The 23,886-nt window shown below is 43.1% G+C and overlaps 1 protein-coding gene and 1 long non-coding RNA gene across 3 annotated transcripts in view; one reads left to right on the top strand and one right to left on the bottom strand.

Annotated features, from left to right (window-relative positions):
* The window catches only part of camk2g2 (calcium/calmodulin-dependent protein kinase (CaM kinase) II gamma 2), a 468,766-nt gene that overhangs the window by 169,406 nt on the left and 275,474 nt on the right, over window positions 1–23,886 (bottom strand). For both annotated transcript variants that reach the window (XM_059946757.1, XM_059946756.1), the window contains exon 5: window positions 7,835–7,900. In XM_059946757.1, the coding sequence (XP_059802740.1) occupies window positions 7,835–7,900 (66 nt within the window). The remainder of the gene's footprint in view (window positions 1–7,834; window positions 7,901–23,886) is intronic.
* LOC132379142 (uncharacterized) lies at window positions 733–16,086 on the top strand. The gene is made up of 3 exons (XR_009507310.1): window positions 733–826; window positions 3,157–3,338; window positions 15,842–16,086. It is a non-coding gene; the product is annotated as an uncharacterized LOC132379142 (long non-coding RNA).

Raw genomic sequence — 23,886 nt, 5'->3', positions numbered from 1 at the left:
ACATTTAGAAGCCATCTGGATAAGAACATGGATAGGAGAGGTTTAGTGGGCTAAGGGACAGAAGTAGGCTAATGGGACTAGCTCACAGGGGAATACATGGATGAGTTGGGCCGAAGGGCACGTGTCCACACTGTATGGTTCTATAACTAAAGGCATGTGCGTCGCAGAGAATTATAACTGATAATGCAATTTATAACATAGAGCATTTTGTTCTAATGCTTGTTTGTAAGGTTACATCTGTGTGCCGGGGCAATGCACATCAGTATGATTAAGAATATTTTCTTCTGCTGAATTTGTTTCTTCTCTCTGACAAACCAATTCTATTTTTCTATTTTATTATAAATCAAAAGGTCTTGTACTCCCAGCTGTGATCCACCCCCGATTCTTGGAAGGCCCACGTATAAACACAAAGTGCTTAGATTGAATTTGGTTGCCATGGCAATGCACGCTGCTGATTAAATCCCTTTTTGTTCTGCTTGAGTTATTTTGAGGGATTTTAAAGGAAATATATATATATACTTGTTCTCTTGCTTTTAGTGCATTCTGGACATTTTCTTATAAAATGCTATCGATACTATCGTCCACTTCAGAATGTTTAACATGAATTTAATAATGCTTCTGTTTGGTTAACCCTGTTTGAAATGTATCTGTTACATTTATAAGAATTCAAAGAGCCTTGTTGAAACGTCATATACTTTGTGAAGGAAATGGTTGACCTCTGCTTGAGGTGACCTTGGATGGTATAGGAAGTGGCCAAGGCCTTTAATGATGGTGAATTCCTGACCAGCACACAGAAGTTTTGATCAGCTCGATTACAGGCACAACAGTGAGTGATTTACTGATCTCACATTAACTGCCGAACTATTACGGAAACTGCAAAGCAAAAGGTTGCCTGGATTAGAGAGATGTGCTGTGTAAAAGAGTTTCAGCCTTCAGGGTGGATTAGACCATAGAGCACGTAAGTCTTTTGAACATAGGAGGAGAATTAAGCCATTCAGCCCATCAAGTCTGCTCTGCCATTCCATCATGGCTGATTTATTATTCTTCTCAAGCTCACATTCCTGCTTTTCCCTGTGACCTTTGACACCCTTACTAATCAAGAACCTATTTACCTCCACTTTAAATATACCCAATGACTTGGTCTGTAGCAATGAATTCAACAGATTCACCTCCCTGTGACTAAAGATATTCCTCCTCATCAATGTCGAAAGGGACATCTCTCTATTCAGAGGCTGCACCCTCTGGTCCTTGACTCCCCCATCACTGGAAGCATCCTCTCCTAGTACACTCTGTGTCAGCCTTTCAATGAGATTCCCCCCCTTATCAGATTGCACCATCGCTGGGCCCGTTTCATGTTTGCTACCTACGACAGTGTTGTATCTGCGCCGTGAATGATAGGCACCGTGGTCACTGTGGACTGGTTGGTCCTGTATGCCAGTTGTATTTCTCTATGACTATCCACCTTCGCACCCTAATGTGTATCCCCTATCCCACTTGCAGCAGAATTTAGGCCACTTGAAAGTTAAGGTTTGGTACATGGTCTCAAAGAAAGAGTAGAACGTCCAAAGCAAGCACTGTACCATTAGGAAAGACTACAATAGCTCGATGGTACTCTGGCCTTGAACAATGGCAGGATGTCCTCTCCAAAAGAGCAGATACAGACGTCCCACCCTGCAAAAACTCATTTCAGGGAGGTAGTGCCATCAGTTCACAGGAGACTCCCAGGAAAGGTGGAATGTTTGCAATAGAATAGCTCCTTAGCAGCTAGCCAGCTAGCTTAAATAACGTTAGCTATGCTAATGAACAAATGATGCCTGTTAAGCTCACCTCTCCTGCTCTCTCACTCTCGCTCTCCCAAAAATTGATTTCTGGGATATTGTATATCATTTGCGGGTATCATGGAGCCACTATCAATTTGCGGGAGACTCCCGGAACTTCTGAGAAAGGTGGGATGTCTGCAGATTCGATATAAGGAGTGAGTCCCCCTCACTGGATTGAATGGTGTCACTGTAGGATTAGTGTGGATGGATCCTTAACAGCAGGTGTGAACAAGGTAGAACCATTTCTGCATTGTACAGCTCTGGAATGCTATGAGATGCTGTTCCACAGTGAGACCAACAGATATCAAGCTCGGGCTGCAAGTAAGAGATGTTTTCTCCCATAACTCAGTCCTTTTTAAAGATTTTTTGTTGAAAGATTGCTTTTATTTATCATGTGGACATCAAAATATACAGTGAAATGCATCATTTGCATCAAGTCAGATCAGTGAGAATTGTGCTGGGCTGCCATGCTTCTGGTGCCAACATTGGATGTCCACAACTCACCAACCCCAACACGCACATCTTTGGAAAATGGGAGGAAATCAGAGCACACAGAGGAAACCCACATGGTCATAGAAAGAATGTACATACAAACTCTTGACTAGCAGTGGTGGAAATCGAACTCTGATCTTACAGCTGGCATGGTAAAGCAACTGTGCTAACCATTACACTACCATTCTGCCCACAAAACTCTACAACTTGCGATAATGAGATGGGTCCATTTTTGTGCTTTCTTTTGTGCTCTGCAACTCAGTGAGATGTTGCTTCTTGGTGGAATCAATAGATACTGAGCCAGGGCTAATCTCTTCTGGTCCAAAGCAAGTGGCCCTCACAGAGTAAGGTATGTCCAACAATGAATATCTAACATCAGCCATTCTAAGCCCTACCTTTTACCAGTTCTTCAGTTATCTGAAAGGACCACCTCAACATTATAAATAGAAAATCCACCTGCAAAAATCTTTGTGCACTTGAGGTAAAGTCATGAACCTATTGTGTCTGAGGCTTTGGATACAGCAGGGGACAGGGTGTGGTTTAGCTAAGAAAGGAACTTTGACATCCTTACAAATGTGAGTCATTGTAATTGAACCAATGCCATCAATTGTGATAGCTACACACAATAAAGACAGGAATTTTACACCAGGTTTGAGTAGCTCCAATTCTAATAAACATTTTGCTTCTTTCATTCAGAGGCAATCCATAATCGGATCAGTTAAGAGGTTAGAAACATGAGGAGAAATTTACATTTGATTAAAAACATATTTAACCACTATATTTTTTGATAAAATAAAGCATATGTTTTTAGCTTGTGATAATTTTATGATCTATTTTGTTTTAGTAATTTGCTGTTTCGAGACGACTGATCAAGGAAATGTGAGAGAGGGCGAGACCCAAGACAGGGTAGATGCCAGAATCTGGGGTTAAAAAAGAAAACTACCGGAGGACATCAGCAGGTCCGGCAGCATCTGTGGAGGCAGAGGGATGGTCGATGTCTCAGACCAAGACAGTCTATTGGGACAGGTGAAGGGAGAATTTACTTTTAAAGTGGTAAACTGCGGTAATTGGGAATGTGCTGTCTGAAAGGATGATGGAAGCAGTTACAACAGGGGCACACAAGGAAATTGAATAAATAGAGTAATAGACTCAACTCTTGTGCTCCATTTCTTTGCCTTGTACACCACATCCAACCACCCTGCCCCCCCCCACCTCCCACCGTGATACAGAATGGTTTAAACTCAAAAGATTCTGCAGATGCTGGAAATCCAGAGCCAGACACACAAAATGTGAGAGGAACGTAGCAGGTTAGTCAGCATCTATGAAGGAGAATAAACAGTTAACATGTTGAGCCAAGACCCTTCATCGGGACAGGAAAGGAAGGGGATAGAAGCTAGAATGAGAAGATGGGCGGAGGGGAAGGCGTACAAGCTGGCAGGTGATAGGGGAAGTGAGTGGATGGCAGAGGGAGGGATGAAGTGAGAAGCTGGGAGGTGATAAAGGGTTGAAAAAGAAGAAATTTGAAAGGAGATCATGGCAGAAAGGGAACGAGGACGGGCATCAGAGGGAGGTGATAAGCAGGTGAAGAGAAAAGAAGGGGTAAGTGGAGACATAATGGGGAATGGAAGATGAGAGAATGGGGAGGGAGAGAAATTACTGGAAGTTAGATAAATCAGAAAAATGGTTGAAGTTCTCTCCCTGCAGCCCCCATGATGATCTATTATTATTGGGATGTTTTAGGTGCCTTCCACTGTGAAGAATGATCCTTAATAAGTTGTTAGAATCTCTGTTATAGTTTTTTCCTTGTTGCTAATTGCGGAGTCTTAACCTTGGGCAGAAGGGTGGAGAGAACAGTGTGATAGGATGTACATCATGTTTGTCAGTGACTACAGCTCTGTCACAGACATTCCTCTAACCCTCCCTCTGCCCGAGTCTGGCTTATTCCCCCTTCCTTTCCAGTCCTGATGAAGGGTCTCAGTCTGAAACGCTGACCATTTATCCCTTTTCATAGATGCTGCAGACCTGCAGTGTTCCTCCAGCATTTTGTGTATGTTGCTCCCTCTGCAACTTCAAAAAGGCCGACGTTCTTTCTCTGGTTCTAATGGAGAGTTATCAAACTGAAATATTCACTTTTATTTTATTTATTGAGGTACAGCATGGAATAGGCCCTACTGGCCCAGCAATCCCTGATATAACCCTAGCCTAAATCACAGAAGAATTTACAATGACCAATTAATGTACCAACCAGTATGTCTTTGGACTGTGGGAGGAAACCCACATAGTCACGTAAAAACTCCCTACAGACAGTAGCGGGAATTGAACCTAGATTGCTGGTACTTTAAGGCGTTGTGCTAATCACTACACTACCATGTCGCCCTAGGAGATTGTTTGGACCATAAGATATATGAGCAGATTTAGGCCATTTGCCTCATCGAGTCTGGTCCACTATTTAATCATGGCTGATCAAATTTTCCTCTCAGCCCCAATCTCCTGTCTTCTCCCCGTATCCCTTCATGCCCTGACCAATCAAGAAACTATCAAGCTCTGCCTTAAATATACATAAAGACTTGGCCTCCACAGCTGTCTGTGGCAAAGAATTCCAGATTCACCATTCTCTGGCTAAATAAATTCCTCCTCATCTTCGTTCTAAAAGTACACCCTCTAGTCTGAGGCTGTGTCCACTGGACTTAGACTGTCCCACATAGGAAACATCCTCTACACATCCACTCTATTGTTCGATAGGCTTCAATGAGATCACCTCTCATTCTTCTGAATTCTAGTGAATACAGGCCCAGAGCCATCAAAAGCTCTTTATATAACATGCCATTCAATCCTGGAATCATTTTTGAGAACCTCATTTGAGCCCTCTCCAGTTTCAACACATCCTTACTGAGATAAGGCACGCAAAACAGCTCCCAATACTCCAAGTGAGGTTCCACCAGTGCTCTATAAAGTTTCAACATTGCATCCTTGCTTTTATATTCTTGTCCTTTTGAAATGAATACTAACGTCACATTTGCCTTCCTCACCACAGACTCAACCTGCACATTAACCTTTAGGGAATCCTGCACAAGGACTCCCAAATCCCTTTGCGCCTCACTTTTTTGTATTTTCTCTCCTTTTCTTCTACCAAAGTGCATGACCAGACACTTCCTGACACTGTATTCCACCTGCATTTCTTTGCCCATTCTCCTAGTCTAAGTCCTTTTGTAGCCTTTCTATTTCCTCACAACTACCTGCCCCTCCACCTATCTTCATATCATCTGCAAACTTTGCAACAAAGCCATCAATTCCATCATCCAAATCATTGACATATAAAGTAAAAAGAATCGGTCCCAACACTGACCCCTGTGGAACACCACTATTCACTGACAGCCAGTCAGAAAAGGCTCCCTTCACTCCCACTCTTTGTCTCCTGCCAATCAGCCACTGCTTTATCCATGCTAGAATCTTTCCTCTAATAGCATGGGGTCATTGCTTGTTAAGCAGCCTCATGTGTGACACCTCGTCAAAGGCCTTCTGAAAATCCAAGTACACAACACAACTGATTCCCCTTTGTCTATCCAGCTTGTTATTTCTTCAAAGAATTCTAATAGATTTGTCAGGCAAGATTTTCCCTTAAGGAAACCATGCTGACTATGGCCAATTTGATCATGTGCCTCCAAGTGCCCTGAGACCTCATCCTTAATAATCAACTCCAACGTCTTCCCAACCAATGACAAATCTATTAGAGGTCAGACCAACTGGCCTATAGTTTCCTATCCTCTGCCTTTCTCTTCTTGAAGAGTGGGACATTGGCAATCTTCCAGTCTTCCAGAACAATTAGAGAATCTAGTGATTCTTGAAAGATCATTACTAATGCCTCTACAATCTCTTTAACCATTCCTTTCAGAACCCTTGGGTGTAAACCATCTGGTCCAGGTGACTTATCTACTTTCAGATATTTCAGTTTCCCAAGTAATGATAATTTCTAACACCTCATGACCCTTGACTCCTGGAACTTCCAACATACCACTAGTGTGAAGACTGATGCAAAATACTTATTCCATTTGCCCGCCATTTCCTTGTCCCCCATTACTACCTCTCCAGCATTTCCAGCAATGCAAACACTCTCACCTCTCTTTTATACTTTATGTATCTGAAGAATATTTTGGTATCCTCTTTAATATTATTGGCTAGCTTAATTTTGCATTCCATCTTTACCTTCTCAATTACTTTTTTTTTAAGCTTCTATTGGTTTTTAAAAGCTTCCCAATCCTCTAACTTCCCACTAATTTTTGCTCTATTATATGCGCTCTCTTCGGTTTTTATGTTGGCTATGATTTCTCTTGTCAGCCACGATTGTGGCATCTTTCCTTTAGAATAGTTCTTCCTCTTTGGGATGTATATATCCTGTGCCTTCTGAATTGCTTCCAGAAATTCCAGCCTTTTTTGCTCTGCCATCATCTCTGCCAGTGTTCTTCTCTAATCAATTCTGGCCAATGTCTCTCTCATGCCTCTTTAATTCCCTTTACATCTGACTTTACCTTCTCCTTCTCAAATTTCAGAGTGTATTTGATTATATTCTGTTCACTATCCCCTAAAGGTTCTTTCACCTTAAGCTCTCTAATCAGTTCTGGTTCATTACACAATACCCAATCTAGAATAGCTGATCCCCTTGTGGGCTCAACCAGGAGCTGCTCCAAAAAGCCACCTCATAGGCATACTAGAAATTCACCTCCTGTAATCCAGCACCAACCTGATTTTCCCAATCTACCTGCATACTGAAGTCCCCCATGACTACTATATCAATTGTAACTATTGTTTACTCTGTTCCCCTGTCCACTGATGTTGCCTGATCTGGTGAGTATTTCAAACAGTAACACATTCACACAAAAATGTGAGCCCATGTCTACAATTTGTTTTGCAGCAGAAAGCCAACCTACTTCAATGGGCTTTTACAGGTTAATAATATGATGAAAAAATCTCTGATCCTTCTTAGGACAGTCAAAGGACTGCAGGTTTTGGAATCCAGAGCAACAAGCAGTCTGCAGGAGGAACTTAGCATGTCAGGTGACATCTCTGAGGGGGAAGGAAGTTTTGCATCAATCCTGATAATTTGTTATCTGTAACCTCTTGGGTAACAAGTCACTGAACTGAACCTTCTGAACAATGGGGGAGAAGGGGAACTGCGGTGCACTTGTTCTTGCAGAAATGAAGCTCCAGGACATCATTCCATGCACCATAAATCCACAGGCCATGCCACTCAGGGACCCGTGTTTTGCAGCTTGGCCCCAGAGGAACGATGTTTCATTTCGCTGTAGACATGTGTATGACAATAAACTTGAACTTGAAGTAATGTCAGTACTGATGCAGGGTTTCAGCCCTAAGCGTTGACAAATCCTTCCTGTCCCACAAATGCTGTTCAACCGGCTGAGTTCCACCGGAAGACTGTTTGATGCTTCCGATTCTCGCTCGACTGTACAAATTGCCAAATTTGTTGAGGAAGAGAGCAGACTCCTGCAGACTTGTTGGCAACTCACCTTGCATCTGCCTCACTGTAGTATTCTCTGGCCACAATGTCTTCAAACAGTTCTCCACCGGTGACCCTGCAAATGAAAAAAAATGTAAGCAGTGTATGTATGAAAAAAGTACTTGAAATATACGATTACTTTCCCCAAGCAGTAAGGCCGATCAACACTTCCACCCACTAACTCACTCCTTGACAACCCCAAACCACCACAAATTCATCATTTCCTGTCAGAGTCACCCTATGTACAGATAATCCTTTGCCTAGCATTACTTTATGGACATACAATCAATTGATGTTCATAAGCTACCCTATGTATTTTATTATATTTTTTAGTGGCAATTCAAGCCTAGAGTACAATTATTTCATTCTTCTTTACACATGTGGACTGAGAATGACATTAAGCAATCTTGAATATTGAACTGAATAAAACTGTGCATTTTGGAAGAGCTCTCTCCCGCACTGTTCTGGCTTTTGTGAAACATCCCTGAACAACTATCTGGCCTAGATCAGACCCAATGTCAATCAACAACCCCCCCCCACTCCTCCCCCATGGCAATGATCGACTGTTCCTCAACTTATTCAGCTCCATCCCCTCCTGGGAGTTGACAGTATTATTGGCAACTGTCAAAAGTTGATGCAGGGAGGACTGGGTCATTAATGATATCTTAAAAATAATTCCTGACAAAAGGAAGTCTGACCAAATCTACCTACTGAATATCAAAAGGCCTAGATAAAGTGGAAGCAGAAAGGATGTGGGTGGATCTCAGATCAGAGAGCACAGCCCCAAAATACAAGAATGGAGGTGAGGTACAATTTATCAACCCAGACAATGGTGAATCTGTGGAATTCATTGCCATAGATGGCTGTGGAGGATAAGTTATTGGGTATATTTAAAGTGGAGGCTGATTGGTTCTTGATTAGTAAAGGTGTCAAAGTTCAAGGGGAAAAGACAGGAGAATGGGATTAAAAGGATAATAAATCAGCCATGATCAAATGGCGAACACTCAATGTGCTGAATGGCCTAATTCTGCTCTTACGTCTGATGGTCTATGGTCAAATCAAATCACTGAGCACTCAATATTAGAATCAATGATTCCACTCAAACTCTGTAGCATTGTTATTGTAAAGTTGTAGTTCAGGATGAGGATTTATTATTATGCATAATCCCCTCCTGCACACTTTAGAATTCCTCTCAAGATCTAGTACATTAAATAACTGAAGTTTGCCAGCATGAGTCAGAAGCAGAAACAGCTGAAATTCTTTGAAGCAGGGCTGTTTGAAGGTACGGATTTCCAGTTCCCCCTGTGAGGTGGAGACATAAAAGACTGCAGATGCTGGAATCTGGAGCAACACGTTCAGCCGCTGGTGGAATTCAGCAGATTGTGAAGGGTCTTGACACAAAATGTCAACTGCCCACTTCCCTCCACAGATGCAATGTTACCCACTAAGTTCCTCCAGTCCTGGAGTACTACAGCACAGAAACAGCCCCTTCAGCCTATCTAGTCCATGCCAACCTGACCTTCCACCTTGTCCCATCGACCTGCCTCCAGATCATATCCTTCCCCAAACCCTCCCATCCATGCACCTATCCAAACTTCTCCTGGATGTTACAACAAACCCATATTCATCACTTCCACTGGCAGCTTCTTCCATACTCACTCCACAGTCTGAGTGACACAGTTTCCTTTCCCCAGGACTGCGTGCTCAGTCCACTGCTGTTCACTCTGCTGACCCATGACTGTGCTGCAACACACAGCTCGAACCATATCATCGTTCGCTGATGACTCGACCGTGGTGGGTCTCATCAGCAAGAACGACGAGTCAGCTTACAGAGAGGAGGTGCAGCGGCTAATGAACTGGTGCAGAGCCAACAACCTGTCTCTGAATGTGAACAAAACAAAAGAGATGGTTGTTGACTTCAGGAGAGCATAAAGCGACCACTCCCTGCTGAACATTAACGGCTCCTCGGTAGAGATCGTGAAGAGCTCCAAATTTCTTGATGTTCACCTGACGGAGAATCTCACCTGGTCCCTTAACACCAGCTCCATAGCAAAGAAAGCCCAGCAGTGTCTCTACTTTCTGCGAAGGCTGAGGAAAGTCCATCTCCCACCCACCATCCTCATCACATTCTACAGGGGTTGTATTGAGAGCATCCTGAGCAGCTGCATCACTGCATCGCTGCATCACTGCCTGGAAATTGCACCGTCTCGGATCACAAGACCCTGCAGTGGATAGTGAGGTCAACTGAGAAGATCATCGGGGGTCTCTCTTCCCGCCATCATGGACATTTACATTACACACTGCATCCGCAAAGGAAACAGCATTATGAAGGACCCCATGCACCCCTCATACAATCTCTTCTCCCTCCTGCTATCTGGAAAAAGGCTCCGAAGCATTCCAGCCCTCATGGCCAGACTATGTAACAGTTTCTTCCCCCAAGCTATCAGACTCCTCAATACCCAAAGCCTGAACTGACAACTTGCCCTATTGCCCTGTTTATTATTTATTGTAATGCCTGCACTATTTTTGTGCACTTTATGTAGTCCTGTGTAGGTCTGTAGTCTAGTGTAGCTTTCTGTGTTGTTTTTTTTTTTACGTAGTTCAGTCTAGTTTTTGTACTGTGTTATGTAACACCATGGTCCTGAAAAACGTTGTCTCACTTTTACTCTGTACTGTACCAGCAGTTATGGTCGAAATGACAATAAAAGTGACTTGACTTGACTTGAAATACTTCCTCGTCCTCCTCCTACAATAACTATGTCCTTACCCCATTTCTGTTAGTGACAGATCGCTGTGGATGAACTGGCTGCCACACATCCAATGTTGCGACAGTGTCTAACTTGTCCGAGAAACACAATGACCAGTTGCTTCTAGTGATCAGAGCTAATGTTTATATATTGGCTTGGAGACCAGGAAGAACACTTCATTCTCTTCGAGACTAGGCTGGGGAATATTTTCATTTTCTTCCAGATAGGGCCAAGGAATATCTTCATTCTCTTCAAAATCGGACGAGGGAATGTCTTCTGTACAAATGGAAGGGAGTCTCGGTTGAATGTCTCTTTGTAATGGCAGTGATTCTGACAATGCAGCACCCCCTCAGTGCTGCTTACTTTATGTACTCAAGTCCCTGGAAATGGAGCACATCCTGCTAATCTACACAAGAGCAGCAATTACACTCCCACCCTATTCTTCTAAAAGAGCCAAAGATATGCTGAATATACACTCAGTGGCCACTTTAGTAGGCACACCCATTTGTTAATGCAAATGTCTAATCAGCCAATCATGTGGCAGCAACTCAATGCATAAAAGCATGCCGGCATGGTCAAAAGGATAAGTTGCTGTACAAAGCAAACATCATAACGGGGAGCCAAGCTCAGGCAGCAGCTAGCGTGATGCTATTACATCTTGGGATATCGGAGTTTGATTTCAATGCTGTCTGTAAGAAGTTCAAATGTTCTCCCCATCAACACATGAGTTTCCTCCCAGTGCTCTGGTTTCCACTTACATTCCAAAGACACACTGGTTAGTAGGTTAATGGGTCATTGTAAATTGCCCTGTGATTAGGCTCTGGTTGAATAAGTGGTTTGCTGGGCAGTATAGTTCATTGGGCCCAAAGGGCCTGTTCCACACTAAACAAATTAATTAAATGTTACCTAAGTGACTTTGACCATGGAATGATTGTTGGTGCCAGACAGGGCAGTTTAAGTATCTGTGAAATTGCTGATCTCCTAGGATTCTCATGCATAACAGTCCCTAGACTTTATAGAGAATGGTGTTAAAACAACAAAAACCATCCAGTGAGCAGCAATTCTGTGGGTGAAAATGCCTTGCTAATGAGAGAGGTCAGAGGAGAATGTTCAAGCTGACAAGGCGACCGACCAGGGTAGATCTCACATAATGAAAACTAGGGCACTGATGACTGCGGTAGAACAGAGGGATCTGAGAATACAAATCCATAATTCATAGAAAGTGCATCACAAGTAGCTAGGAGTCATAAAGAGAGCTTTTGGCACATTGGCCTTCATAAATCAGAGTAGTGTGTGGAGGAGTTGGGATGTTATGTTGAAGTTGTATAAGACATTGGTGAGGCCTAATTTAGAGTCTTGTGTGTCGTTCTGGCCATCTACCTACTGGTAAAATATCAGTAGGATTAAAGGAGTGCAGAGAAAATTTATAAGGATGTTGCTGGGACTTAAGGCAGACAGACATACTTTATTGATCCCGAGGGAAATTGGGTATTAAGGACCTGAGTTATAGGGAACTGTTGAATAGTTTACGACTTTTTTTCCTGGAGTGTAGGAGAATGAGGGGAGATTTGATAGAGGTATCCAAAATTATGAAGGGTATAGATAGGATCAATGCAAGCAGGCTTTTTCCACTGAAGTTGGTGAGACTACAACTAGAGGTCATGGGTTAAGGGTGAAAGGTGAAACGTTCAAGGAGAGACTGAGGGAAAACTTCTTCACTCAGAGGGTAGTAAGAGTGTAGAACAAGCTGCCAGAATAAGTGGTGAATGTGGGTTTGATTTCAACATTGAAGAGAAGCTTTTATAAGTATATGCATGGGAAGTGTATGGAGGACTACAGTCAAGTTTCATTTGATGGGACTAGGCACAATAAATTGGCTCAGACTAGATGGGCCAAAGGGCCTGTTTCTGTGCTGTGGTGCTCTATGACTCTTTGACAAACACAGTGTGTGTTTAAATGGGTTAAGTCCCATATTGTGTTGTGGATTAAGAAACAGTGGTCACACCAGTGGGTTTGATATTTGGCAGTGAGCAGCATCTACAAGGTCCTCGCCTACCAGAGGGTGAGAAACTGTTTCGTTCATTTGTGCATGATGAATGCAAGGAAGTGTACTTTAAATTGGCTCACTCTTGAACAGATTGACAGAAAATTTAGCAGGATGATTTATGAAACTTCAAATGCTTCTTCAATGACTATTTATGGTATGCTTTTGAAACCAATTTGAGGTAGAAATTCCAACAGTTCCTCTCTCTGCTGGGAGATCAGATCTCTTGATACCACAATCCTCTGTGTTTTCTTCCTGAGCTGTTGCCTGGTGCCTTGAAAAACAAAGTTTTTGCTTTTGCAAACTTTACTTTGAAAAGGCCTTTCTGAATCCTTGTACAGGGGTGGTTCACTTGCACAGTAACCAAGATAGAAGTTGTTCCACTTTTCTCACACAGCTAGACAAGGCAACAAAACAGAGCTAGATTTATGGTCTGCTTTCTTGGGCCTGCTGACACAGCCTTCAAGCTTTGCATACCAACAAGACAAATAATTGGTTGAGAAAGGCCACTGCACTGCTTATTTCTGCTGTGCCAACAAATGTACCCAAAATGTTGGCTGAACATCTTCAAACGTGATAAACCCAATAGCAAATGGGGCCTGGCATCTGAACGGAATTTTCACTCACTTTTCTTCCTGCTGTTCCCTCCTATTCTGCTTTTGGAGGATCAATAATTCATATCCCATCATGAGGTCTGTAGGGGTCATCTACTGCATCGGGTGTTCCTGGTGCAGCCTCCTCTACGTCGGTGAAACCCGACCTCTGGATTGGAAGACGACTTTGTCCAGCATCTTTGCTCCATTCGCAGCAACAATGATTTCCCAGTGGCCACCCCATTTCAATTCACGTTCCCAATCCTGACACATTGGTCCATGACCTCCTCTACTGCCACGATGACAGGCTCTTCGGTGAGAGAAGCAACACCTCAGATTCCATCTGGGTAGCCTCCAATGTGAAAGCATGAATATCAGTTTCTCCAGCTTCCAGTACTTTGCCCCCTGATCCTCCAGCACTCGCCCGCATGTGTGTGTGTGTTGTCCTAAAGACTGCCACTTGACTCAAATTACTAAAAAGGCTTTATGCCTGGTATCTTGGAACCCGGTGTACTGGAAAATTTATCAAGGCACTATGCAGATTTGGAGTGGGATTGCAATAGTGTGGCTTGGTAGCAGAGCAGTTAGTGTAATGTCATAACAGCAGCTCTATCTGGTTTCAATTCCGCCAGGTGCTGTCCATAAGGAGTTCTCCCCATGACTGTGTGGATTTCCTCCAGGTGTTCCAGCTTCCTCCCATGTCCCAATGATGTATAGGTTAGGGTTAATAGGTTAATTTGTCATATGAGTGTAATTGAGTGATGTGGGGCTCATTGGCCCAGAAGGACCTGCTACCATGCTGTATCTCCAAATAAAATAAAACAACGGCAATTAATTTGCTTTCTCTTAATGTTACACAGTTATAAACATGTGTCTAGTGCCCTGAAAGACAAGTTATCCTCCTACTCCTGACAGGGAGACAGATCACCATCATCACTGACTTTATATTCTGCAACACTCGAGCCAAAGCACCACGGGAGGGCTTCTACCAAACCGACCACAGCTGCTCGAGAAAATGGCTCACAGACACTTCCAGGGATCAATTAAAGACGGGCAAAAATTGAACAATACACTAGAATTTTTTAAAAAAAGCTAAGGATAAATAGAAATAGAAAACAGTGATGGCAGTGATGGAGAAAAAGGAGATAACGATAGAAGACAACAGAAGGGAACTTGCAACGTTTGCTCAGACAGCTGCAAGATATTGGAGTATTTTCCTTGCACGAATGAATGACCTTCAATGAAGCCTGTAGGTATCGCTCCATGACCCACTTATCACTGGCAATTTTCAACAAACCTTCCAAGTTTGTTAAGAGATTTATCGCTGTTTCCAGCTCAGTGCAAGCACACTCAGGAACTGGAGGACTGTTGGGCCCTTGGCGGCAAGGCCCAGTAATCCCTGAGGTTCTCTTACCCTGGGGTCAGAGGCCCAAGGTCAGAGAACCCTTAGATTGGAGGCCTGAGGTCAGCACATGCTGGGATTGGAGGCCCGAAGTCGGAGTCCTCTAATGTGATAAGGTGGACTCATAATCTGGCACCTACCTGTCTCCCTGCAAGTTGCATTTTCTCTGTAGCTGTAACATTTTATTCTACAATCTGTTATTGTTTTACTTTGTACTATCTCAATGCACCATTGTAATGGATTGATCTGGATGAATGGCAAAACAAGATTTTCACTGTACCTTTTAGTCAAGGACATTATTTACTATTGAGATGAGGAGGAATTTCTACAGCACGAGGGTGGTAAATCTGTGGAATTTATTGCCACAGGCGGCTGTGAAGGTCAAGTCATTGGGTATATTTAAAGTGGAGGTTGAAAGGTTTTTGATTAGCAATGGTATCAAAGCTTATGGGGAGAAGGCAGGAGAATGGGGTTGATTGGGATAATAAATCAGCCATGATGAAATGGGGGAGCAGATTCAATGGACTATGACTTATGGTTTAAATACACTCAATGAGTTGTCCTCTACAGCCCTCCGTGTTAACGAATTCCACAGATTCATGACCCTCTGGTTGAAGAAATCCCTCCTCATTTCAGTTTTAAATGTACGTGCCTCTATTCTGAGGCTGCGCTCTTGGATTCTAGATGTTCCTACTGATGGAAACTTCCTCTTCACTTGGGAAGTCTGAGGTAACCCTTCGCAATATCAACACCTCCAGCACTTCTCATGTCAGCTGCAAACTTACCAATGATATCTCTGATGTTCACATAAGATTTAACATGAAGGGTACCAACACTTCTCCCTGTGGTATCACTGCTGGTCAAAATTTCAATCAAAGCTCAAAGTATGTATACTGAATACAACCATGAGATTCAGCTTCTTACAGGCAGTCACAAAACAAGGAAACACAAGAGAATTTATGAAAACAGACTGCCAAACAATCCAATGTGCAAAAGAGATAAAACAATTTGTGCAAATATTTTAAAAATAAACAAATCGCACAGAGAACATGAACTGCAGAGACCTCAAAGTTGAGTCCACAGCTGCAGAGTCAGTTCCGTGCCAAGGGGAGGAAAGTACTCACAGAGTAGTGAGTTTAACACCAGTTCGTCCTTTGCCCTCGGCGCCTTAATCCTGTTAATCTGGCTCAGCGTTAAAATCGGCTAATTATCGGTCTGTTTTCTGGTTTAGGCCCCAGGACTTCAACCCAGCACAAAGTTTTAAACCGGCCTCAAATCCACTTCAGAAATGGGCATCACTGCTGTACCTGCATTCCTGAGGTCCAGTTCTCTGAAACCTTCAGGTTACTGCTAAGAACACATCATACAGAACTCCCAAAGGGTAAATACGCTGGACAACAAAGATTTTGCTTCCTGAATACTGTCAAGTGTATCGTATGGATTTTGGGCTGCTGATCATGAAAATAAACAAGAAATTTCCCTAACACGCACAGTCTTTTTAAAATCATCTGTATTTGTTATTTCAATTCATAATTCAAGTCAGAATAATTGATCAAAATCAGGTTGAATATCACTGGCATATGTTGTAGTTAATTTGTTGTCTTTGCTGCAGTAAAACAATGCAATACATAATACAGTAATAGAGAAGAAAGCTGTGGATTACAGTAAATATATATATATATATACAGTGTATAAATACACACTCACACATATATATATATACACACACACACACACACACATATATATACACACACACACACACAAATAAGTAATGCAAAAATAGAAATTTTAAAAAAGTAGTGAGGTAGTTCATGGGTTAAATGTCCATTCAGTAATCAGATGACAGAGGGGAAGAAGCTGTTCTGATTTGTTGAGTGTGTGTCTTCAGGCTTCTGTACCTTGTCTCTGATGGTTTCAATGAGAAGAGGGCAGGTCCTGTGTGATGGGTGTCCTTAATGATGGATGCCATCTTTTTGAGGCATCGTTCCTTGAAGATGTCCTGGATATTGTGGGGGCTAGTGTCCATGATGGAACTGACTAAGTTTACAACTCTCTACAGCTTACTTCGATCCTGTGCAGTAGCCGCCCTCCCCCCCCCCCCACCCCCCATACCAGACAGTGATGAAGCAGTTAGAATGCTCTCCACAATGGCAAAATTAACGAAGGCATCTTTGGTTGGTCTACAAATCATACAGGTTATCAATAACAGGGAATTCCAAGAACTTCTAGTAGGACCAGAGAAAATCACATGGAAGGAATTCAAGACAATAGACAATAGACAGTAGGTGCAGGAGTAGGCCGTTCAGCCCTGCTAGCCAGCACCGCCATTCACTGTGATCATGGCTGATCATACATAATCAGTACCCCGTACCTGGCCTCTCCCCATATCCCTTGACTCCGCTATCTATAAGAGCTCTATCTAACTCTCTCTTGAATGCATCCAGAGACCTGGCCTCCACTGCCTTCTGGGGCAGAGCATTCCACATATCCACCACTTTCTGGGTGAAAAAGTTTTTCCGCATCTCTGTTCTAAATGGCCTACCCCTTTTTCTTAAACTGTGGCCTCTAGTTCTGGACTCACCCATCAGCGGGAATATGCTTCCTGCCTCCAGTGTGTCCAATCCTTAATAATCTTATATGTTTCAATCAGATCCCCTCTCATCCTTCTAAATTCCAGTGTATACAAGCCCAGTCACTCCAATCTTTCAACATATAACAGTCCTGCCATTCCGGGAATTTACCTTGTGAACCTACGCTGCACTCCCTCAATAGCAAGAATGTCCTTCCTCAAATTTGGAGACCAACACTGCACACAATACTCCAGGTGGGGTCTCACTAGGGCCTTGTACAGCTGCAGAAGGACCTCTTTACTCCTATACTCAATTCCTCATTATAAAAGCCAGCATGCCATTAACTTTCTTCACTGCCTGCTGTACCTGCATGCTTGCTTTCATTGACTGATGTACAAGAACACCTAGATCTCATTGTACTTCCCCTTTTCCTAACTTGACTCCATTTAGATAGTAATCTGCCTTCCTGTTCTTGCCACCAAAGTAGATAACCTCACATTTATCCACATTAAACTGCATCTGCCATACATTTGCCCACTCACCTAACCTGTCCAAGTCACCCAGCATTCTCATAACATCCTCCTGACATTCCACTCTGCCACCCAGCTTTGTGTCATCAGCAAATTTGCTAATGTTACTTTTAATCCCTTCATCTAAATCATTATTGTATATTGTAAACAACTGCAGTCCCAGCACCGAACCTTGCGGTACCCCACTGGTCACAGCCTGCCATTCCGAAAGGGACCCATTAATCGCTACTCTTTGTTTCCTGTCAGCCAGCCAATTTTCAATCCATGTCAGTACTCTGCCCCCAATACCATGTGCCCTAATTTTGCCCACTAATCTCCTATGTGGGACTTCATCAAAAGCTTTCTGGAAGTCCAGGTACACTACATCCACTGGCTCTCCCTTGTCCATTTTCATAGTTACATCCTCAAAAAATTCCATAAGATTAGTCAAGCATGATTTCCCCTTCATAAATCATGCTGACTCGGACTGATCCTTCTACTGCTATCCAAATGTATCGTAATTTCCTCTTTTATAATTGACTCCAGCATCTTTCCCACCACTGACGTCAGGCTAACCGGTCTGAATGTCACTGAAAATTTTCTTGGCCACTACAGAGCACCAAAGTACATGTGGCAGGTTGACAAGCATACAAAACCATGAAGTGTAACATGTTACTAAAGATTCATTTTCTGCATTCCCATTTAAACTTTTTCCCTGCAGATCTTGGCACTGAAAGGTTTCACCAGCACATTGCGGTCACGGAGGAACGGTATACTGAAATCCATTAATGCTGGCTGATTACTGTTGAACACTTAGGCGAGAAGCCTCAGCGCAATTTTAGTTAGTTGAATGATTGCAAAGCATCAGCACTGTAATGCAATTCAATGTATTATGTTCAATAAATTTAATTTTGTGTTTCTCCAAATTCCTACATGATACAAGTTTGAAATTATATTTGTATACAGCTTCAAGCATCTATCATAAATGAAAACAAAATTCCAAGGAAGCAACATTTTCAAAAGAAATTGTTGTCCAGTGTTACAGGCTGCAGATTGCAGGGATCGTAGAGCAGAAGAAGTGTATTTAGCTGAATTGTTAGTAGTCTTGTTAGTTGTCGCAAACCGTCAGCATGTTTGGCCAGTACCATCTTGTACATCACAGATCACAGTCTCCTCTTGTTGTTCTGTTCTGTGACCATGAAAGGGGATATCAAAATCCACACCCTTGCTTCTGTTCTCTTACTTTTCTCAGCCCTCACAGCCTTTGTGAAGGTTGATAAAGCAGGACTTTTGCCCACAGAGCTTTTATCAGACTCCATATGTGTAGACCAGTTCCTTAAGGCTGTTATAAACGGGGGTGGGGGGGGGGGTGGTAGTGGGAATAAGCTCTCACCACCTATTAAATGCTCCCAATGGCGTGTGGCTCAAATCACCTCTCAAAACCAAATCCAGTTCCTGGCCTTCACATGTCTTAGCTACTAAGCTTAACAGAACCGTATCTACTGACAGGAGAATGGGCAAATACGGGCTACTGGTGCCTTAACATGAGTAACTTTGGCAAGATGGGGCTCATCAGCCATGCTTGGCTGCCCATCTAGGAGAATCACCCTCCACTGCCTTGCAGCTTTACCCATGGGGAAGGTTTTGGGAAGTCCCTAAGGCAGTCCGATGCTGAGTTCAGTGTTGACTGGCAACTCCTGTTGAGCTGCTGCTACCAAATTGTATCAGTCTCTGCTATTCCTTTGGGTTCATCAGATGCATTGAGAGGGGGAGCTTACGACACGGGAAACAGCTTGTTCTCCATATTTTACTGCCCCAACTTGTGTACCTAGATAGCTAGGACACAACATCCATAGTCAACCCTGATCAACGGAGGCCTGAGATGTGTAGATCATAAGACATAGGAGCAGAATTTTGCCATTTGGCCCATTGAGCCTACTCTGCCATGCAGTGATTTATTATCCCTCTCAACACCATTCTCCTCATAACCTCTGATGCCCCTTGTAATCAAGAATCTATCAACCTCCACTTTAAATATACCTAAAGACTTGGCCAGCATAGCTGTCTGTGGCAATGAATTCCACAGATTATCACCCTCTGTCTAGAGAAATTCCTCCTCATCTCTTTTCTAATGACAATGCCCTTTCATTCTGAAGCCGTCCCTCTGGTGTATTTGTGGTCAGTGAGGCAGTGACCTGAACAGCCCACTTCCAGCAGGAGATACCACACAGCTGCCAGCAGAACAAATATCCAGTGAAGATTACAAATCCACTCAGCCTCTGCAAATTAGCCTCCAGTGTGAGCTGAATGCCAAGGGACAAGGGATGGGAGCACTTAGTGCAAGAATAGTTAATGCAAGGGCAGTCTCCAAGAAAGACTTTGCAAAAACCCTCATAAAAAATTAAACAGGCAAATGCTCACAACAGATTAAGTTGCTCCGATTACTTCAAGTTCATTTCAGGTCATTCACTTTAGGGTTCAATAATCAGATGGATGGCTTCATCTCTTCTGATGCATTATTCAAAAGCCAATAATGGCATTTTTTGACTTGGTAAGAAGGAGCTGGAGGTGATCATCCAGTTTACCCATCAGCTCATGGTTAAGCAGCACCTCAGTGCTTTTTTTTGTGTATATCTGACAAATAAAGCTAATCTTTAAAAAGAAATTGACTTTTCTAAACTCTGAACTAATCATCTAGGGATATGGGAGTTCTCATTTGGAAACAAGTATGACTGCTTGGTTTGGAAGCACCAAAGCATTGAGGGATCAGATGTTTTTGCCAAGGTCCTCTTGGGCATTCTCTTCCTTTCCAACACGAACTTTATAAAGGCATGTTGTGGTGCACAGATCTGCTCCTGCGATGTTCTGGATTACACTCTCACACCGCTCCTGAAACAACTCATCAAAAGCAAATGCAAAGCCAATGATCACAGGAGGCCCAAAGGACCTGCTGAGAAGCTCACACACAGTTTGCTCTTTTACCTTCTCATGCACGTGATGTCTTAGTCATTCTCAACTAGCCTTGAACAGCGCGCCGCATGGGCCAGTTTGACCACACTGGTGTTAGTCTTGGATTACAGAAACGCCGTGGATTGATTTTCTACCCTGAACTACTCTTGTATGGGATCCCAGAAGTTGTATGATCACATCTCAGCCTCTGTTGCTATCCCTACTCCTCCCCCTACCACCTGACTCCATCCCACAATTAGAACAAAAATAAAACAAGACTTGTTTTGGTGCAATGTGATCAATGTGGCCATGGCAGTTAATCTGATGCTATTACAGCTCAGAGCATGGGAATTCAGAGTTCAATCCCAGCATCCTCTGTAAGAGCTTGCATGTCCTCCCCATGGACTGTGTAGGTTTTCTCTGGGTCCTCCAGTTTACCCCCACAGCCCAAAGACCTGCCAGGTAGGTTAATTGGTCATTGTAAATTGTTCTGTGAGTAGGTTAGGGTTAAATCGAGGTTGTTGGGGGTTGCTGGGCAGTGTGGCTTGACAGGCCCTAGGGCTTATTCTGTGCTGTATCTCTAGAAAAGGAAAAAAGAGAAATCTCAACTGTCCATTTCCCTCTATGGATGCCCGAGTTCCTCTGTACTACTTGCTCTGTGATCAGCGAATTTGATACCAGACTTCTTATCCTGTGTTATCTAATTACTTGAACCTAAATGCTCCAGCTGCCAAGGAGAGGATTCGAAATCCCAAATCTGGTCAATAATCTGGCTGTTGGTCCAGTAACTTAACCTCTGCACTACCACGCTACTGGTACGGGTCTGAAAGTGCACTGAAGAAGTCGAAGGCTCAATGTCTCTGGGTCCATGAATCTGTGGGAGACCTGGAGACACCCTGTTAGAGGACTGTCTCTGTGTGTGCGTCGGTAATGGGGCTTGTTTTGTTGTTGCTTTGCTGCTGTTGTTGTGGCTTGTGTGTTTTGGTGGGCGTGCTACGTGGCAACACACACAAAAAGCTGGAGGAACTCTGCAGGTCAAGCCGTATCTGTGAAAATGCTCCATCCGCCAGAAGTAGAATTTCCTTGTGGCCAACCATTTTAATTCCAATACCTGTTCCCATTCTGATATGTTGGACCTTGGCCCCCTTTTCTGTCATGATGAGGCCCCTCTCAGGGTGGAGAAGCAACACTTCTTATTCTGTCTAGGTAGCCTCCAACCTGATGGCATGAATATTGATTTCTCCTTCCAGTAATTTATTGTTTTCTCTCTCTTTTTTACTCTACCCCTTCCCTCTTCTTCTATTCCCCACTCTGGGCTCCTAACTCTTCTCCTCACCTGCCTATCACCTTCCCCTGGCACCTCTTCTCTTTCCCTTTCTCCTATGGTCCACTCTCCTCTCCATTTGGATTACTTCTACTCCAGCCCTTTACCTTTCTCCCTCACCTGGCTTCACCTATCACCTTCCAGCTTATCCTCCTTCCCCTCCTCCACTTTTTTGTTATTCTGGCATCTTCTCCATTGCTTTCCAGTCCTGAAGGATCTCAGCCTGAAACTTCGACTGTTTATTCATTTCCACAGATGTTGCCTGACCTGTTGAGTTCATCCAACATTTTGTTTGTGTTGCTCTGGATTTCCAGCATCTGCAGAATCTTTAGTGTTTATGCTATGTCAGTGCCAGAATGTATGATGAGAAACTTGTGGGCTGCCCCCAGCGTATCCAAATGCTGTTAATGCAAACGGTACATGTTTTGATGTACATATGATAAACCTTGTACAAAACTATTTTTAGAGTTAAGAAGCTCTCCAAGAGTTAGGGCCAACACTTCTATTTGACTCTTTGAACCAATTTCATTCTGAACCCTTCCAATCAAAATTGCTTTAAGTTAATTTGTCATGAAAGAAAGTCTGAATTTGAAACTTAATTTAACATTCTCCATTCTGTGAAATCAGTGTAGAAAGTTCACAAAATGGAAAAATACTTTGATGTCTTTAAGGTACCGTCTATGATAACAAGTTTATATATCAGAAGAATTTATAGTGGCTCCGAGCTGCTCATGTCTCCAGCCGCGTGTTATTATGCAATACTTCAAAACAAGAAAAAATTCCACAAGGAAATGAAGACCTAATGAACATGTTGGGTCTGGACTTGATTCGATGTGACTCCAGGCATCAGTTGGCTGGAAAATTGCTCCCACTTTACTCTAAGTGGCTGAACTGGCATCAAGGATACACAGGAGGTGAGAATGCAAGATGTAGATGCACTTCTGGCTAGACTGTAATGCAAGTTGTTTTCTGGGTCTCAGAACTGGCAAGGACAGTACTGTATGTTGGGTCCTGAAGTGGCTGCTAGCAATTAAGTGGCTGATCACAGGTCTGAAGCTGTAATTAACCAAACAGTTGGTACCTGTTCTGAAGCATATGGCTTTCACTACCACCCCACAGAGAAGTGACAGGAACTCAAGCCACGGATTCTATCTATACTTCTTGCTGACTCGGTAAATCAGCAAACATAATCAAAGTCCTCTCCCACCCTAGTCATTCCCTCTTTTCTCCTCTCCCATTGGGCAGGCAACGCAAAAACCTGAAGCACATACCACCAGGCTTAAGAACAGCTTCTGCCCCACTGTTCTAAGACTACTGAACAGTCCTCAGGGCAATAAGGCGGTCTCTTGACATCACATTATACCCTGCCTTATTGCCTGCCTGCACTACACTTTCTATATAACTACAGTATAACCCCTTATTCTGCACTCTGTGGTTGTCTTCCCTTTCACTGCATCAGTGTATCAATGTGATGAAATGACCCATACAGATGGCATCAAAACAAAGATTTTCACTGTACCCCAGCACGTGACAATAACATAAAGATTAACTATCAGCTTTAATTGTCACATGTAAATGGAAATGATGTGAAATGTGTTGTTTACGTCAACAATCAGCAAGACCGAGGAAGTCACTACACTTCCGGTGACAATATAGCATGCCCACAATCATTAACCCTAACCCACAAGTCTTTGCAATGTAAGAGGAAACACATATGGTCACGGGGAGAATGTGCAAACTCCTTACAGACAGTTCAAAGTGAACTCATTATCAAAGCACATATATGCCTCAATATACAACCCTGAGATTCATTTTCTTGCCGATATTCACAGTACATAAAAAGAAACACAACAGATTCAATGGAAGACTTCACACACAACAGAGACAAGCAAATAACCAATGTGCAAAAGACAACTAACCG

The sequence above is a fragment of the Hypanus sabinus genome, chromosome 21 (genome assembly GCF_030144855.1).
Source record: "Hypanus sabinus isolate sHypSab1 chromosome 21, sHypSab1.hap1, whole genome shotgun sequence".
Lineage (NCBI taxonomy): Eukaryota > Metazoa > Chordata > Chondrichthyes > Myliobatiformes > Dasyatidae > Hypanus > Hypanus sabinus.
Note: the sequence above shows the minus strand (reverse complement) of the source record. Positions and strands in the feature narration are given on the sequence as shown.